General features: G+C 44.9%; 2 protein-coding genes across 4 annotated transcripts in view; one reads left to right on the forward strand and one right to left on the reverse strand.

Moving 5' to 3' along the window:
• Positions 1 to 6,501, forward strand: part of ZRSR2 (zinc finger CCCH-type, RNA binding motif and serine/arginine rich 2) — a 32,882-nt gene extending 26,381 nt beyond the window's left edge. The window contains exon 12 of the mRNA XM_066599467.1: positions 6,236 to 6,501. The gene's annotated coding sequence lies outside the window, so the exon portion shown is untranslated. The remainder of the gene's footprint in view (positions 1 to 6,235) is intronic.
• Positions 6,502 to 7,159: 658 nt separating this feature from the next.
• The window catches only part of AP1S2 (adaptor related protein complex 1 subunit sigma 2), a 101,370-nt gene continuing 88,385 nt past the window's right edge, over positions 7,160 to 20,144 (reverse strand). For all 3 annotated transcript variants that reach the window (XM_066599472.1, XM_066599469.1, XM_066599470.1), the window contains one exon: positions 7,160 to 12,569. In XM_066599472.1, the coding sequence (XP_066455569.1) occupies positions 12,522 to 12,569 (48 nt within the window). In that variant the 3' untranslated portion in view covers positions 7,160 to 12,521. The remainder of the gene's footprint in view (positions 12,570 to 20,144) is intronic.

The raw sequence follows: 20,144 nt of genomic DNA on the forward strand, positions 1-20,144 counted from the left end.
CAGAAGACAGCGAATTTAGACGGATCCATGGCGACGGGGACGCTAGCAACGGAGCAGGTAAGTGAATAACTTCTGTATGGCTCATAATTAATGCACGATGTATATTACAAAGTGCATTAATATGGCCATACAGAAGTGTATAACACCACTTGCTGCTGCGAAACAACCCCTTTAAGCGCCTGACAATCATATCGTGTAAAATCGTCCCAAGACTGCAGTGTGTATATACAGTGATATGAAGAAGCTGCAGAAGTCAAAGAATATAACATATTTTAATGAAACTCTATTGCAAAAATTAACTGCCCAAAATACGTGCATTTAAGTGAGGAAAATGTTGCCCACCAAAGGTGTCCATAGCCTTTAATTACACGCTTTTTAAAACGAAAAGAAAAACGAGCCACCTAGTTATAATTTTGCTCCCAACCTCGGCATGCAGTTACATCTCAGGTAGATATGCAAATGATAAGAGTTGTGGTGATTAGATGAATGGTCTTGTCATCTAAGACCCTAAAAGTGCTTCCATACTTTGCATATAAAAGGTCCTTAGAGGCTCCTTGTGTGTAGTGACCTCTTCTTCCGCTTGTGTAGAGCTTGTTGACCACCAGACGCCTCTACGACGCAGAAAAGAGATTTTGCCCAGTTAACAGAGTTTGAGAGGGGCGCATTATTGGGATGTTAGAAGCTGGATGGTCATATCAACAAATTGCTCACCATCTGGGCCATTCTGACCAGACTGTTAGGAGGTGTTGGGATCAGTGAATGTGTGTGCCCCAAGGTGACTGGGCTCAGGACGGCCTTGACAGACCACCAGGAGAGAGGATTGCCTTGATTGTCCAACAAGCACGATCAAATCCAACTGTATTGTTGTGCACCGTCCAGAGATAGGGTTGTAACAATGGCACCACCTGTCGCTCAAAACCATTTCCAGGGGCTTGGCTGAAGGACATTTGGTCTCACGGCGCCCATTACGTGTATTGCCCATGGCAGGGCTTCTAAGAGGCATTTTCCAGTAGGATAATGTTTGGTCGCACGCAGCAAGGGCATCACAGGAATGTTTCCACAACATTGTAACCCTTCCATGGCCTGCACCGGTCGCCAAATGTATCGCCAGGAGAACATGTATGGGACCATCTGGGACACGAACTTCAACAGCCTACAGGTTTGCACAATCTAGAGTCTTGGTTACAGCAAATGTCAACCAATATGCCTCCATGCCTGCCCATAGCACCTCTTGTGGCCAAGTTAGAGGAGGTACAACAGACTACTAGAGCCTTCATGCCCATCCGTATCACATCTTGTATCCAAGTTAGAGGAGGTAGAACAGGGTACTAGAGCCTCCATGGCCACCCGTATCACATCTTGTATCCAAGCTAGAGGTAGAACTGGGGTACTAAAGCCTCCATGGCCACCCGTATCACATCTTGTATCCAAGCTAGAGGAGGTAGAACAGAGCACTGGAGCCTCCATGCCTGCCTGTATCACATTTTGTATCTAAGCTAGAGGTGGTGCAACAGGGCACTAGAGCCTCCATGCCTGCCTGTATGACATCTTGTATCCAAGCTACAGGCGGTACAACATGGTACTAGAACCTCCATGCCTGCCTGTATCACATCTTGTAACATAGTATGTAAGGCCGAATGAAGACAGTGTCCATCTAGTCCAGCCTGTTTATCCTCCTGTGCTGTTGATCCAGAGGAAGGCAAAAAGCCCAAGAGGCAGGAGCCAATTAGCCCTTTTGGGGGGAAAATTCCCTCCCGACTCCCTAATGGCAATCGGACTATTCCCTTGATCACCCCTTAATAGTTCCTACCTGCCTGTACACCTGGATTAACAATTAACCTAAGTTTTATAACCTATAATATCCTTCCTCTCCAGAAAGACATCAAGTCCCCTTTTAAACTCCTCTAAGGATTTTGCCATCACCACTTCCTCCGGCAGAGAGTTCCACAGTCTAACTGCTCTTACAATAAAGAACCCTTTTCTGTGTTGGTGATGAAACCTGCTTTCTTCTAGACGTAGCGGATGCCCTCTTGTTACCGTCGTAGTCCTGGGGATAAACAGATCATGGGAGAGATCCTTGTATTGTCCCCTCATGTATTTATACATAGTTATTTGATCACCCCTTAGCCATCTTTTTTTCTAGAGTAAATAATCCCAATTTGGATAGCCTCTCTGGGTATTCCAGTCCTCCCATTCCGTTTATTAGTTTAGTCGCTCTTCTTTGAACCCCCTCCAGCACTGTAACGTCTTTCCTGAGCATCGGTGACCAGAACTGTGCGCAGTATTCCATGTGAGGCCTGAGAAGTGCCTTATATAATGGAAGGATAATGTTCTCATCCTTCACCCCTATACCTCTTTTAATGTACCCCAAGACTTTATTAGCTTTTGCAGCAGCTGACTGGCATTAGTTACTCCAGTTTAGTCTACAATGCACTAGTACCCCCAAGCCTTTTTCCATATCACTTTTCCCTAGCAGTACCCCATTAAGTGTATATTGGTGACATCTGTTTCTCCTGCCCATGTGCATAACCTTACATTTTTCAACATTGAACTTCATTTGCCATTTTTCTGCCCAAGCCCCCAGCTTATCTAGGTCCATTTGTAGCCGTACTTAGTCCTCTGTTGCATTGATTATATTGCATAATTTTGTGTCATCTGCAAAAATTGCTATTTTACTGTGCAGTCCCTCTATCTGGTCGTTGATAAATATATTGAACAGAATGGAGCCCAATACTGAACCCTGTGACACCCCGCTAGCGACGGTGGCCCAATCAGAGTACGAACCATTTATTACCACCCTCTGCTTTTTATCTCTGAGATACACACGTTTTCACCCAATCCAAGCTGTCTCATTTTATACATCAGCCTATTATGCGGCACGGTGTCAAATGCTTTAGAGAAGTCCAGATATACGAGATCAATAGACTCTCCCAGGTCCAGTCTAAAGCTTACTTCATTGTAGAAGCTGATCAGATTGGTCTGACATGATCGACCCTTCATGAACCCATGCTTGTGAGGAGTTATTCCGTTGTTCTCCTTGAGGTATTCTTCTATGGCGTCTCTCAGAAACCCCTTGAATATTTTTCCCGTTACTGAAGTGAGACTTACCGGCCTGTAGTTACCAGGCTCACTTTTGGTCCCCTTTTTGTAAATTGGAACCATATTGGCAATGCACCAGTCCAGTGGTACAACCCTGGTCTTGATAGCTAGGCCGCTATATCTTATATTTGTGGATACTATCACATCACTTAGTTCCTTTAGTAGCCTTGGGTGTATTCCATCTGGGCCTGGCGATTTATCGATTTTTAATCTTATTTAACCGGTTCCGCACCTCCTCCTGCATTAGGTATGAGATATTTTGTGCGGGGTTCATTTTATTCCACTACATCTCGTGTGGAATTTCCTTTTTGTTTGTGAATACGCTTGAAAAGAAACTAATAGATTCGCCTTCCCTCCATCATCTTCAAGAGAGATGAGCGAACGTATTCGGTAAGGCCGATTTCGCAATCGAGCACCGCGATTTTCGAGTACTTCACTACTCGGGTGAAAAGTACTTGGGTCGCTGCGGGGCGTGGCGTGGTGGAGCGGGGGGTAGCAGCGCGGAACAGGTGGGAGCTCTCTCTCTCTTCCTCCCCCCCCCCCCCCCCCCCCCCCCCCACTCACCCACAGCGCCCCCGAGTACTTTTCACCCGAGTAGTGAAGTACTTGAAAATCGCGGTGCTCGATTGCGAAATCGGCCTTACCGAGTACGTTCGCTCATCTCTATTCTTCAATGATTTCTCCTGCATTTTTTGTTAAAGGGCCAAGCTAGAGGCGGTACAACAGGGTACTAGAGTCTCCCTACAAGGGTTCAGTTCTCTACAATATCACAGCAAAAGGAGAATTTATTGTGGTCCCTTATTTCTATCAATGTTATAATCACACAGAGAAAGTTTCATTCCAATCTGACAACTCCCTCTAGGGTGGGGTGGGGGGGGGGGGATTGTTTTCCACAATGAGTCTATTAGGTGTTTTGGACAGTTTTAAGTTGCGGACACTTTTTTTCTTACCACCGTTTTGATATTCTAGGAATTATTTCTCTTCAGCTTTTATTTTCTCAACTTCTTTCAAATTAGTAAACCTTGGCTTGGCATTCTTCACAGCGCCACACGCAGGCCGGCAGAGGGGAATTAACAGAGGTCACAATCCGCTCACTAGAGATAAGGAAACTGCAGAATGTTCTATTTAACCGGTCATTTCTTAGCTTGAAAGCGTCGCTCCGGGCTTTATACTGTACATCAAACCCCCCGGGGACAGAAACCCTGACAACATACGCCAACATATCTTCCCTTCGTTTGCTGCTCTTTTAGGAGATTAGTTATAAAGGATTACACAGAACTGCGGCTCCACATCAAACGCGCCGTACGCGGCCGCCTCTCATGTCACGTCTCCGCTGATGTATGAGAAGCCGCTCGTTATGGAGGCCATTATATCGTTCAGGCATTGAAACCCTCATCCTTTGTTTTCTGCCTATTACAGTGCAGGGAAAGAATAGATACATAGATGCAGAACCATCTTTTTAAGGACATGGTAGATTTCAATGCTGCAGCTATAAAGCACATGAACATCCTTTGACCGAAGATACAAAAAGGATTCCATTATTGAAATACGCCACGACTGTTTAACTATAGAAGCCGTGTAAAGAGGATGCTTCTCTCGGGTCTGGGGTTGCAGTTTGTTGATTGAGGTCGTCTCGAGATGCTCTTACTCAAGTTTTACATGTAACTTTACTAATCTCTCAGATGTTGTATGAAAGTTTATGTCCCTGTTGAGTTTCTAACCTGCTTTACATCAAATTCTGAGTGCCCAGTTCTAGGGGTGCCAATAGCTTCCCGGAAGAGTTCCCAGAGTTCGGATCTGAGCAGCAGTTGCTCTCAAATTCTGGTGTGCTACATTGTTACTTAAAGGCTATGGCAACTATAGAATTAGAGATGAGCGAGTGTACTCGGTAAGGAGAGATACTCGAACGAGTATCGTCCTTACAGAGTACCTGCCTGCTCGCCCGCAAAGATTCGGGTACCGGTGGGGATGAGCACTGTCTTGCGGGAGTGAGCAGGAGGGAGTGGGGGCATCACCCAAATCTTCGCGAGCAGGCAGGTACTCGGTAAGGACAGATACTCGCTCCAGTATCTGTCCTTACCAAGTACGCTCGCTCATCTCTAGTTGTAGTTAAAACCGCTTAATCATTTCTTTGCTGTGCTTGTAGTGTGTTCCAATGCACTACAAGCTAGAGGACTAGGGTTACTGTCTACATGGGCCAACGATCGGCCATAAAAAACGCTAAAACAAACAATTTTAGGCGATGTTGTTGTCCCATGTAAATGCAGGGCCTGACTAGGAACTGCAGGAGGCATTGTTCTTTAGTCACTTTGTATTGGCTCATTGAAACAAAGCGACTAGTGAGCAACATCTCGCTCAGTGTTAACAGGCGGCAGTTCATCTTTGAACGACTCCTGTTCAGTAAATAGAGGCCGTTGGCCGGAAGAGATCTCTAGCATGCTGCTCCTCTATCCACTAAACCACTATCACTACTGTGTTGAGGCTCATGAGCGAGAGTTGTTGGGCACTTCTGCGCCCGACAGTCGTGCCATGTAAAAGTACCCTAAGTTTCTTGTAATGTGTCAGGGTAACTGAAGGACTATTGTTTTGCTCAGGACCTGATAATTAGGGGTGTGGGGCGTTGGCTGGAAATGTCGAATGTTTAATTTGCAGTGCAGAGCCTGTGGACAGGAGGGAAGCCTAGCGATGCATTCTCGATTCATACGCTTGTGTGCAGTGGCGCTGACGCTCAGCGCATTACCAGCCTTCCCTCTCGTCCACAGACAACTGCTAACGCACTGTAAGTTCCACATCTCCTCCAGCCGCTCCAACCCTGCCATTGGATCCTGCCAATTCTTCAGTTAGCCTGACTTAGTCCTCAAGCGTGCGCTGTATTGGGATACACTGTAAGCACAGCAAAGAAACTGTTCAAAAACTTTAACCTAAAACTTTTTTGTGGTCATTTTGAACATACATGGATAGATCGAAAGAAAATGCCAAGGGCTTGTGCCGAATTTTTTTTTTCTTTTTTTTTTATAAGCCAACTCTGCTATTGTTGCAGGATTCATATAAAATAGTTAATTGGGATTAATTTGAGTCTTTGTCACCAAACTGATTTAAAGACCTAACAACAAATGTCTTAACGTGTGTCTTACAGGTTCCAGACGGTCACAGTGACAGCTTGCAGAGTTCGGTTTTGTATCGCCCTATGGGCACAGGAGCAGGACTGTACGCCCCCAGCTGCGTGATGATAGAATGGCGACATCTTCATTCATTAAAGAAGAAAAGGCCCGGGTGCTGCTCATACTGCGTGTTCATGAGAAATGCATGGAAAAGGCATCATTTATCTCTACGTGAAATGTGTAAATATTTTTAATTAAAACTCTAAAATATTTGATATACAGCAAAAAAAATGTCACTTTTTTTTTTTTTATTATTCGGATGAAGAATATTTCCTAAATAACAGGTTCTCACCCAGAACTGCTCCATTTTGGTACTTGAACCCATTAAGGACCAGACACTTTTCAGGGATTTTATCCAGGTGGTGGTTTTACTGCCTGTTTTTTTTTTTCTCCTCCTCCTTCAGCTCCACAAATTATTTTTGATTCTTGGTCAGGTGTTCAATTACTTTCGTGTAGAGTTGGAGCACACATGCTTGAGCCTCATTCCATTCATGTGGGGACACAGAAACCTGTTCTCATGATCGCTCCAGTGCTTGGACTTCACCTGATCAGCTACTTATCCCCTACTCTGTGGGTAACTTTAAAGAGAACCTATCGCCAGGTATGAGCACCATAAACTAGGTTACAGCGCTCGTACGGCAGGTTCCTTGGAGTCTGGCAAGGTATTTCTTATATGAACCTGGTTCCCTGCTCCAGCGCTGTCACCCCTGAAAGTCCACAGGCAGATGGTGCAGCTTTCGATCTGGCTATACATGTTGTGCGCGGGCTTTCAACCACACTGTAGCCGGGCGGTTATGAAAAGGGGCAGGAATTGGCTGTGAAGATGTGTCTTGTTGAAGATGGTTTGTATGTAGCAGTTTCCGATTAGCATGTCAGAAACTGTAAATAAAGACACCGCCTGGCGTAAAAATCTTTTAGTTTATTACTAATGAAATGACATGTAACACAAAGCCAATGGTGACACAGGTCATCAGTCACGTTACAACAAGGCTTAGTCCAGCAAAGCACACACAGATGACAAAACATTAATAAAAAGGAAAAACGTAAAAGCCGTATCTGATGGGTATTTCAAGCACCTGGTGCAAGTGTAGCATGTAAGAGCACAACCTAACCTGGCAGGCAGAGGGAACCCGGTATGCGAGGGGCAATTGAAACGCCCATCAAATATTACAAAACAAATGCTATGCTACGTTTAACGAGCCCTTTCTAAGATGGTCGCCATGAACTTATGGATCATTGTGCCTTTCGTTGCTGTCGAAGTGTCTGGGGGGGGGGGGGGGGGGGTTTACAATAATGCATTAAATGGCAAGTTAACGTTTGCTCTATCTGTATAAATCCCTCGGACTTGTAGTAGCTGCTCCACCCTGAGCCTGTAAGTGCTATAATCTCCATATACCACATTACAACAGCCGCACTGCATATAATGAGGAACGACAGCGGGGTTGTCCCAAAAAATACCTTGAGGTCTTGTAGAGTCAAATTTGAAGGGGACGGGTCAACAATCAAGACCCCAGTTAATCGCGAACCTAAATGAATAGGTGGGCTTTTAAGAGCTGTAAGGCCGCCTTCATACGGCCTGGAGATTCCGCAGCATTTAGAGCATGAGCCGCATGGAAGGGATTTTAAGATATCGCCTTCACATCATGTGGAAATTGTCCTCAACAAACCCAAAAAGTTTTTGAAAAACACTGCGGATTCTAAATCCCCGGCAGGTCTGTGGAAGTCAACCCTAAAAGTCCAAGGCCTAAATTCTGCAGCCGATCTGCAATTTAAAAACACGGCCAAATGCGCCCCATTTAGGTGTCACTTTGGTTACTGCGGAATTGCTGCGGGTATTCCATTGAGCCACATGTATTTTTTTTATACCTACCCACTCCTGCTGGTAAAGTCTGAAAACGTGACTCTCTTTTCAGACTGCTGTGTGTGAGCTCTCCCATAGAAGTCTTCTGGAGAGTGCGCACACAACAGTCTGATTTTTAGACTGTTCGCAGAGTACCAGCCAACACCGGAGGAGCGGGTGAACATAAAATATACATCCCTACCCCTCATAGCTCAGTTAACGGTGGTGACAGGTCCCCTTAACACATCTGCCCAACTTTCCCCTGACAGATGACATCAAGGATGTTGAATTTCTTGGTCTGATCCCCTTGTCCAAGTGGAGGTAAGTCGGCGCCAGAACTGTCTGGCTGTGGTTTACCTCCCTAAGCCCACAAATGCTCAGACGAGCGGATCCCTCATGTGTTTGGGGGAAACAGCTATTGGCCAAATGATCGTTCGGCTCTGCTTTTCTGGTACGGCACATAATGAAACTCATTAGCGCACGAATGTTACGTATATGGCGTGAACGCACGGGGACACACTGATCGCTGCAACTCGGTTCCAGGAAAGGCTCCAAACTATTCTAAACCCACAATGAAACATATTTACTGTCTTCACTTTGAATTCCAGTTTCTCAGTCCTGATGGGACTCTGTCTGAGCCCGGCACCGTCCGTAGCAATGGGGTGGCCACTATACGACTACACTGTATGTATGCGGACAGTTTATGGCTTTTCGTATTCCTTGGCTTTGCTGTGTAGCATCATTTACAGAGTATTATGCACCAAACACACACAATAAAATGTCACTAGAACACAAAATATCCAGCATGTAACAGTCATGAATGCACAGAAGCCGCAGGCTACACAATACACAGATGAGAAGCTTCAGCGTTTCTGGCTTAAAAGGACATGAAATGGAAAAAGACTAAATATCCCACCATTTTTGTGCCTTTCTACAGACATGACAGTAAAGGGGTTGTTCAGGACTAGAAGACTAATGCCTTAGGCTAGACCATTAATATCAGATCGGTGGGGTTTGAGTCACTGCATCGGCTGATTGAAAGGTCTACAGTGCTGCAGCAACTCTGTTTACCAGACAGCGCTGTAGTTTTTGCAGTGGCTGGATCTGGTACTGCAGCTCAATGCAACTCCAAAGAGACACGTACCAGGTATGGCTGCTGACATGCATGGAGCTGTACCTAGCAACCAATGAAGGTGGTTGCTGCAGCTCCATCAATCAGCTGATCGGGGAGGGGGTGCTAGGAGTCAGTCCGCCACCCATCTGATCCAAAAGGATAGGTAATCCAGGTTCTAGTCCCGGAAAACCCCTTTAATACATAAAAGGTAATTCAGTAATTCAGGTTTGAGGTAATATGCATGTTTTTTCCCCAACATTTTAATTCATTTAATACAAAGAATTGTCCATCTTTAAATCAGCATCACAGATGCAACCAACAATCCACGTGTCGCACTGCTGTAATGCCAGGTACTGGGGGCGGAGGGGCACAGGGACACTACCACCAGTATGGGTGGGCTTCCTGTCATCTCAAATAATCCCTGATTAACCGAAATCATGATAAATCACCCTGTAAAATAATTCTGGAGCACCTTTATGGTAGTCTGCGTTGTTCTGTTCCTCTGTTACAGGAAGTGTATGAGTCAACTGACGATTCGGTGTACAACGGGGTTTCTGAGGGGATGTAGACATGTAGCGCAAAGTAAATCTGCACCAAAATCCACTGTGAACTCCATACATGACTTTCATTGCTGATTTCCACTATGGATTTCATTCACTGCATAAAACGAATGAAATCAGTGTTGAAAATCCATTTCTTTCCCACGACAGATAGGAATGGGGGTGGGTGTGGGGGCTGTGGGTTTGACAATCTGTGACTATTTTCCACTGTGGATTTCTTCCACTGTTAAAAGCCCATTCACTTAGGCCTCCAGCTAGTGTATTTGGGACCGTGTGTTGTCTGTGTTAATCCACGGAGGGTACACGGCCCCATTACAGGCAGTTTTTCACATGGACCCATGGTCTGCATGAAAAGGCTCACGGCATTTCCTATTCTTGACTGTTTCACAGGTGAGAGATCGGGCAGGACATGCCAATGTGTGTCAGTGCACAAACAGGACATGGATGGGTGTCTGTGTGCTGTCCAATGCAAGTTGCACTCCAGTCCCCTGGGTACAACTTGCATTACCACTAGTGGCCACCAGGCTTACGCTGCAGTCTACTTTGTTGCAGAGTCCAACCTGCAGCCATAATTCCTTAACACTGAACTCACCTGCAGGGACCCTTCACAGCGTTGCAGAATACGCTTTCCTGCAGAATATTCAGCCCCAAAATCCGCACTACTAACGTTCTAATTTTGATGCGGGACTGAAAACGGCAGAATTCTGCCGGCAATTCTGCATCAAAATCTGCAGTTTGTCGCGTGGAGTTTGGTTCGGAATTCACGGACGGCGCATTCTGCATCGCTGTTGTGGAATATTCCGGTCCGACGTAACAGGTAGCGCTTGAGGCTGAGACCCCGCCCAGCCGTGGCTGCCAATGGTAGCGTGTCTTGCCGATAAGGCTATTGGCAGCCATGGCTGGGAGGAGTTTCAGCCACAAGCGCTACTCGTTACCTGGGAAGGCATGATTGCACAAGTAATTGCACCCACCCACATCTCTGCAACACAAACTCCACAGACGGCAGAAGTTACTTGGATTGATCACCTCCCCTGACCAATACATCTTACAATATATCTATATGACCCAAAAACTGCACCCAGGAAATCACATTATCTTGTTGCCTCGTCATTTACATACTAAGTGACCAGTCAAAAATCTAATTGGGGGGGGTGGGTGTGTGTCCCGTTTAATTACGAGATTGCTGTTGACACATTCAGGAGGGTAATGCAGAACGGCCACGTAGTAGAGTACGGCGGACTCACCGATTCTGTATTAGACTTCGTCATCATTAGTTTTACGGTTTGTAAGCATCTGGCCTTATCCATGGGCTGCATCTGGTATTGCAGCTCAGTCCTATTTACTTGAATGCTGCAATACCAGATACAATCAGCAGAGAGGGGTAGCGCTGTTTCTAGGGAGCAAAAACAAAAAAAACCAAACACTTTTTCTAATCTCAGACCCCTCTTTAAAAGGGGTGGTCTAGTTTGGATCAACCACGATTAGATTAAAAGGGTTGTCCCACTTCTAGCTGTGTTGCTAGAGGAAGCAGACAGTGCCATACATTGCGAAGTGGCCCAGGGATGGAACTGCAGGATGATTCCTATTGGAGTGAATTGTACTCAGCCTGCAGTACCATCCCGGGCCACCGTGTAATGTACAGAGCTGTCTGCTTCCTGTAGCAACACATCTAGGAGTCTGACAACCCATTCAAGATCTCTGGGGGTTGACAGGTTGTGTCCAGTTCAATTTTTCTTTAAACTACTAGTAATGAGCAGACTAAATGAAGGCTTATGGCAAGGCAATGTTAGACTCTCTATACAAGCCTTGTAACAATGACTGGGAATTGAAAACCAAGCCGGAATCCATACACAGACAGCTGTTTTGGGGTGTTTGCCCCTAACATTGGCTTGCAGGAATGCTGCCTTCCAATAGGTGGTGCTGCAGAGGTATTGTTCCATCTCCCTTATTTCCAGATATGTAAAGAATGCATCTATTCTACAGCCGTCTAATAGGTCTACAAGTACAGACGGGTGTATGCCCAGGTTTTCAGAGTAAGGCTATTTCAGTACATCACTTCAAGAATCCCTGCGGCCCACACAATGAGAAGAAAGTCAATGTGCGGGATTCATCAGACCCCCCAAGGACTAAAACCGTCACAGAATAGAAAGAATGCGCACAGAAATAAAGTCATGGAGTTCCGTCTTGTCTGGAGCTTTAATGTTCACACACCATGAGCCCTGCCGCCGCTCTCGGAGGTTTGGAACAATTCCTGTATAGTGGACGTCATCAGAAGGAGGGATCGGCGTACAAATTCTTTGGTTTACAAGAACAAAAAAAAAAGAATTCCAAGTGGTAAACAGTTTCCTTATTCCCTTTATGCATTAAAAATGGTCAGTCGTGAGAGAGGGCACAGTCTTTGGTTGTCGAAAATAGGGAGCGGCCTCCAAGGTGCTGACATCATACGTCATGTGTGTAAAGATCCCCTCCAATCAGCACGGAAGCCGTAAAACAAAACACTAAAGAAAGGAACGGTCCTCTTCAGATGGGTCATGTATGTGCTACAATGTACAGTGTCCGAGTCCCTTCATGTTGATACATTGTGGGGAGGTTTTCTATGGAGTAGTTGTCATTGAAGACTCGACTAAAGCAGCTTAGCAGTACATTAATACTGACAGACAGCATCTTACACTATTGGGTTAACACTGAGGTGAAGGCAGTGAACATTGATGTGACAACAAAGAGACGCAGGTGACAGCGGCCGGGGTTTATGTCAGTCCGATTTCTTCCAGGACGCTTCGTGGTGTCTCTGCCTCCTGTTGAGGGAACAAAAGAGGAATTAGTTCCAGATTGAGACATACCGCGGTGCGTGTTCTGCGAGCGAGTTATAATTCTGCATTCGGGGAAAAAAAATGTGCCTAATTTTTGTTTAACCCCCTAGTGACCAAGCCTGTTTGCACCTTATTGACCGGACCTAATTTTGGAAATCTGACGTGTCACTTTAACATAGCATAACTCCGTAAAGGTTTTGCATATCTAAGCGATTCTGACATTGTTTTTTCGCCACATGTTGTACTTCATTTTAGGTGGTGAACATAGACCGATAGAATTTGTGTATATTTATTTAAAGTGCCAAAATTGGGAAAATTTTGAAACAATTGACTTTTTCACATTTTCAACTGTAATATGTCAAATAGGTGCAAGCATACTGTACAAATTTTTGATAAGATATATATTTCCATCTGTTTACTTTATTCTGAAAGCAGATTTGAAAAACGTTCGCTTTTTTAACTATTTAAGAGACGTACAAATTTAACATTAATTATTAAAATTTTGAGGAAAATTTTGTTTTTCTACACCAAGATTGCAAAGGTTCATAGGTGTCAGAATGATAGATACCCCCACAGATGACCACATTTAAAAAAAATATACCCCTTACATGGTAACATAGTATTTTAGGCTGAAAGAAGACAATGTCCATGCAGTTCTGCCTGTTTCCATCCCCCCTTGTTGATCCAGAGAAAGGCAAAAAAAAATATGGTGGGACAGAAGCCAATTTAGACCATGTGGGGGAAAAAAATTCCTTCCCAACTCCATAATGGCAGTCAGAATAATCCCTGGATCAATGTGTAAAAGTTCCTACCTGACTCCAAGACCCGAAATCATCAATCCCACTCATTATTTAATGTCTATATCCATTGTAACCTGCAAGCAGCCTCGAGCAGAACAATGCAGATGTGCGCAGCTGGGCATGTGATTAATCACAGGCTGGGCTATGCAAAAAGCCTCTGGAGGCCCTTTTACATGTAAATGAAGATGATAAAGTGTTAATGGCCATTAAAACGTTATGCAAATACATCACAAAATCTTTCGATCATTTGAAAGATTATTTTTGCGTGTAAATGGTCCTTTAGTAGAAAGTATGCCACAGAAAGTACCTGATGTCATTAGAGCCCCACTAAGTATTAACATATGGAAATAAATACTACCGATTCTTGCTCAGGTGCCCAATTACTTCTGGTAGGATTCCCCAATGAATTCAGCCACTTTTTGTGCAAAGTGATTACTCATCTTATCTCTTCCCAGTTTTAACATAAAATCATATCAATTCCTTGAGGGAGGGGCAAGCCATGCCAACTATCCCTCTCTACCCCTATAAGGTCCAAGAAATCCTAAAAAGGTAAATTATTCACTAAGGCCACCTACACATGAACGGATTTTTGCGGCAGGCGTCCGCACCACGGATCCACAGCAAATACCATTCATAGCATGCTATGGGAAATCACTTTCCCTGCACACCGTTATTGATTTCCGCTCGCGGAGAAAAAATCACAGCATGCTCTATTTTTGTGCGAATTCCACACGGATGGCTTCCACTGAAGTCAATGGAAGCCGTCCGACCTGCGACCATCCGCAGTACAGAAAAAGCTGAGAGATGACAGGTACGCAGGGCCACTGGAATCCTCTGTGGGAACCCGCATGCGGAATCTGTCTCTGCTGTGTGCAGGCAGCCTCAAGCAAGTTGTCTACTGCAGGATATCTTAGCACAGTTGTACCCTCAGTAGTTTGCAGCTCTATATCTCATTATTCATGACCATCATTTCTTCTGCAGGTAAAACAACACATTATGATACGTCCATGTACTGCAAAAATGTCACTGACTATCTCCGATATCTGAATGGAGTTTGCAAGAATCCAAGTACCTGCTGCAGAAACAACCGCATTCACATGTATGGACCAAACAGTCTAACCACAGAAAGTAGTGCAACAAACCTGCTGCATCTGAACATGTTCTTAGGGTAAACTCACATACAGCAGACTCATTACAGATATTTCTCCGGCTGTCCCAGTCATCTGGATGGGGCTTACAGAAACCCATGCAAATGCTGCACAAATAGTCTTATTCAGATGAATGAAAACCTCCCACGTGTGAACACAGCAGACGCAACCTACCCCATACATATCAGTGTTTAGTCATCTAAGCCTACCAATGTTGACAGGGCTGGACAGGACAACTCTCTGATATGTATGGGTGGCTCAACTTTCCCCCAACATATGAAGTTGGGGAAAAGAAGAAACAGGGAGCTGAAGGAAACAGCTATTGGCCAAATGATCAAGTTTCTGGCTATGGCGGCATTCAGAACACTAATCAGCTGGTCTCTCTCATGAATGCACACAAGCTCAGCTCCCCCTCCCCTCTCTCAGAGGCTGTGTAGCATAACCACGCCCACTCAATACTACACAGCTATCTCTCTACTGACTGATCCTCTCTCTGAGTAGCTGCTGGCCCAGGAAGGACATTATAGCCCTCTATAAGAGTAGCTTTCTCTGCTCTCTGTCCTCTTGATCTTCTCCACCATCCCCCATCACTATAATACAGCCCTCTAATAGCACAGTGGAGAGGCATTGAACACACGTTCACAACAGTGAAGCAGGCTAGGGGAGGAGCTGTCAGTTTACTCTGATGGGCAGAATTAGCTACGATTTCAGTCCTTCAGTCTGCTATACCTTGAAAAACAATACTAACATAGCAATCAAAGAATTAGACATTTTTAATGAAAAACTATTTTAAGTCTTAACTTCCAAACACCTGTTGGTTAAAAGAGAAAAAAAATTGTGCAAAGGTATACATAACCTTTAAAAGGTATGGCCTGATGTCGTGGTAACTGCAATGCGGCTGCAAGTCTGCCCACCCGTGGCAGTCAATGACCGCATGTTTTTGCCTGCATTTTGCTGTGTGGGTATTGGCCGCTGTGTTGTTGCCGCATTGCTGAACCACATTTGTCCACACCATAAAAGTCCAACCTTTTGTGAACCAATTTAGGAGTAAAAATGGACAATACACAGACTGAATCTTAATACAAGAGTTGTGTCAGGCTTTGGGTTCAGCTTATCAGGGGTGTGAACGGTCAGCAAAATGTAGACATTGCACTTCAAAAAGTTTCATCAGTGTGGCGAGCCAGGCAGCAGACAACAAACCTCACCCCCCTCGAAACTAAAATATACTTTACACGCTTAAATGGCAAATCCAGTTGCTTCTCACATTGGTAATAGTATAGAGAACAGAAATAGTCTTGGCGCTGGTCAGCAATCCATCTAAATGAAGATCTTAGCTATATCAATTGCAGCGTGTTGAGAATGTTATGTCATATTTCGAGTTGCTTATCGGGTCTGCAACCCGCTCACCATTCAGACATCCCATCACTCACACTGCACAATGTGATGTACAAATCTAAACCAGGTTGTAGGAGATTTTGTATGAAAGCACGCCCGCCGCCTGTGTCCATGGATCTCTAGTATTCACATGAATATTGATGAGGTATAATAACATGATAACTAGCAAACGTGCAAATCACTTTATTTACCTAAAATGACATTTTTTGTGCTGAAAAATTCATCTAAAGTGCTGGCTACTAGGGGTCTCCCTTCCTTCTAAGTTGCTGTCCACTGCCTGTTGTCATGTGAAGTCCATCTCAAGAAACAGATTACAGTAAGTGTGAGGGGCGTGTTTGCCCGCTGCTGTCACATTAAAGTCTATGGATGGCAAAGCATGGAGCTGCAGGAGGGAGGCAGAATCAAAGTATCTTACAGAGACTTGGCTGCAGATAATAGTGTTTACTGCTCAAATCACATCTACACTGCTCAGTACAGCTGTATAACGGCCCCCATTATGCTGTTTTGTATGAAGCTTCGCTGCAGAAAACTAGAGAAGAGATACTATATTTGCTGTGCGTGAGAAGTGCTGCTTCTTTCATTTTCAAATGGGACTGCCAATGATAGCCGAGTACTATTTCGACCAGCCCCATTAAAATGAATGAAGCGGCAGCAGTGTATGCTTGACCATTGCACTATACAACGTGATGTGATTTTTGGTGCGAGAAGCATTCTTGCAGTAATGAGAAAAGCGTGACTCAAGTTCCATGTTCTCAGGATCGTTTGGTGGGGGTCTCAGTGATGAGACCTATGCTGATCAGACCTTTATTACCTATCCAATGGATAGGTGATAAGAGGAATCCGGTACAAGCCCTTTCTTTACTCCAGGTCATATTTCCTGTGACAGTATTTTTGTTTCATCACATAAGATACATAATGACTTTTTTCTTTGGGACAACCAGCTCCAAAGTGGTCATCTCAAAGAAGTTTCCTGTTTTTGCTCAAGCAAATCGTAATAATATGAAATTGGCCAGGTACCAAGGACAATGTGTCTCTGTGAGCTTGGACTTGATCCATACAGAATGTCTACAGTCCGTAGATCATAAAGATTGATAAGTAACTTGGAAAAACCTAAAAAAAAAAGGGCGGTCAAGAAATCCATCCAGCATTCCTTAGAAAGACGAAGTAGAGTGTTGGGTTGGTGTGCTAGAAGAGGCGTCGTAGTACTCATTCTTCATTAGTTGATTGGCTCCCATTATATGGATAATACTCTAGAAATAACTTCCCCCAAGACATCCACCGTTCTGAAATAATCTTTTGAAGCCATATTTGCCACTTGATTTAGTACCAGAATGCTCAGGCGTGAACGGAGATATTAGGGTCTTGTCAGAGGCGTAACTTGAAGCTTCTGGGCCCCAATGCAAAACCTGGAACGTGGCCCAACTATAATGCTTTATTCGTAGTACTGAGCTCCCTATATGGAGAAGAGAGGCCTTATGGGCCCCCTAAGGCTCCTGGGCCTGGGTGCAAGCGCGTCCCCTGCATCCTCTATAGTTACGCCCCTGGGTCTTGTGTTGGGTCACTACATGCGGTCTAGGGAAAGTGCCCCAAGAAGAGTTAAATATTTTAATGACATGGACGTTCTCTCATACGGTAGTATGGACATATACATCATATACGTCTGTACACGATTGTGGTTGAGCTGAAACCAAAGCGTTAACTTGACAAGACTCCTTAAATCCAGCTTGTCGGGGAATGAGTTTAGGGCGAGACAAGCTTTTATCTTCCTAATCCTAACAGAGGAATGAAAGCGTCTCTGAACTTCTTTAGTGGATTATAGAGACTCTATTAACCCAGTGACCGTGTCATGCGCTCCATAACAGAAAGGGTCTTTCTTTCAGACAAGCTCTATTGGAAAAACTGAATTCCAAAAAAGAGGCAAAAGGATATTTCTGATCTCCAATAAGCTGTTCAAAAACAGACGTATAAACTGTTCATTAACCCCTCAGGGGCCAAGAGAATTTGTTCGTTTTTGCCTATTCGCATTCTATCATCTATAACTTCTTTTTAATGGGACAAATCATATGTTTTACCCATTATTTTTGGTAAATATATGGCAGTATTTAATTTACAAGATTTGCTTTTTGATTATGGAGGAATTCATAAAAAAGGCTGTTCTGCTAATGTTTTTTTTCATTGTCTTTATGGCATTTACCATTAACATTAATAACATTGTACGATGAGTATGGGTATACATAATATATCTATATAGGTTTTTCTTAAATAAAATGCAGCCGGATAATCTATGAAGGTATGCAACCAAACCTCTGCTGATGTGCTGCGGCAGTAGGCCTGGTAGTTAGGTTGCTGTGTAATGTTTTTAGTTAGAGGCACAGTGTGTGCCATCACAGTGTGTGCCAAGGGTATATTAACTTTTTCTTCCCCACTTCTGCCGCAATCAGCAATTCCCAGCAACCTGATTGGTTGTTTGGGTTGGCTGATTCACCAAACAACCAATCAGGTTGCTGGGAATTGCTGATTGTGGCAGAAGTGGGGAAGAAAAAGTTAATATGCGTGCTGGGACCATCGCCGACCAGAAGAGGAGCTGAGCTTCCAGGGTAAGGAGGAGGGGGGTGATAAAATATGTGGGTCTCAGGAGGGGTGCTTTGGGATGTCACTATTGCACTGGGGGCTGCTGTGGGGTGTCCCTATTGCACTGGGGATCACTGTGGAGTGTCCCTATTGCACTGGGGGCCACTGTGGGATGTCACTATTGCACTGTGGGCCGCTGTGGGGTGTCCCTATTGCACTGGGGGCCGCTGTGGGGTGTCACTGCTATACGAGGGGGTGGGGGGGGGAGTGTGTCACTATTATCACTAGGACTGCCGGGGGGGTGGGGTCACTAATACCGCTGGGGCCGCTGTGGGGTGGGGGTCACTATTATCGCTGGGGCCGCTGTGGGGTGGGGGTCACTATTACCGCTGGGGCCGCTGTGGGGTGGGGGTCACTATTACCGCTGGGGCCGCTGTGGGGTGGGGGTCACTATTATCGCTGGGGGGGTCACTATTATCGCTGGGGCCGCTGTGGAGTGGGGGTCACTAATACCGCTGCGGCCGCTGTGGGGTCACTATTACAGCTGGGGCTGCTGTGGGGTAGGGGTCACTATTATCGCTGGGGCCACTGGGGGTGTACTATTACCGCTGGGGTATGTTTACATGTGGCAGAAATGGGCAGGGCTGTTTCAAAATAGAGCGGGTGCAGATTTTGACTGCTTTTTGGATGCGGAAATGCTGCAGAATTTTCCACAGAGATTTCCGCTGAGGACATTCTGCAGTATTTCTGCATCCAAAAAACAGTCAAAATCTGCACGCTGTCTATTTTGAAGCGGCCCTGACCTTTTTAGAACGACAGGGGTAAAATCATACGTTGTGATAAGCCCCGCCCCCTGACATGTTGGCACTTTGCGATAAATATGTGGGTTTTGGGTTGCAGTTTGGGCACTCAGTCTCTAAAAGGTTCACCATCACTGTTCTAGACTGTAAAACAGTGTGAACCTACAATGCTATGTCTGATGCAAATACTGTAACTGCTAGTGAAGACCAACTTTTAAAGCAAGCTATGCTGTTGGGTGCACTCCAGACTGTGACACCACCCATCTTATAAGAAAAAGATGGCGACTAACCCCCAAGTTATTACTATATACAGAGGCGAATACAAACCTTTAACCAATTTGAGTACATTCATAAATGGTGGTTCAGGTGTGGCGGAAAACTGCATTAATCCTGAACCACAAGAGCTGCAGGAACCAACAATGGGTTTTCTTATGGCCTTGGAGCATTTTTGAACACTTTTTATTCGCAGTTCTAGGAAAACGTTCTTATTACAAAGCTGGCAAAATCTAAATATCTAGCTATAATACTAGACACACCTTACAGACAAGAACACTATCATGGCCGGGAAGGGCGACCATTCCTCTATCTGAAACGACCCCATAAAGTTATTTGTGATATGTTCTTGACATGGCCGTTGCATAGAGACCATAAAGGGGTATGATGATGTGATGATGCAGTCCCCGGGCCACACAGAGGTGATAAGGACACTCTTTTGGACTCTAAGGCCTCATGTCCACTAGAAAAATACAATCCGCGCAGAATCTGCAGAGGATTTCCGCGGCGGATTCCGCGCGGATTTGCTTTAAATGGTATTTTTTTGCATGCAGATATCTGCACACATTGCTA

The sequence above is a fragment of the Eleutherodactylus coqui genome, chromosome 4 (genome assembly GCF_035609145.1).
Source record: "Eleutherodactylus coqui strain aEleCoq1 chromosome 4, aEleCoq1.hap1, whole genome shotgun sequence".
Taxonomy (NCBI): Eukaryota; Metazoa; Chordata; class Amphibia; order Anura; family Eleutherodactylidae; genus Eleutherodactylus; species Eleutherodactylus coqui.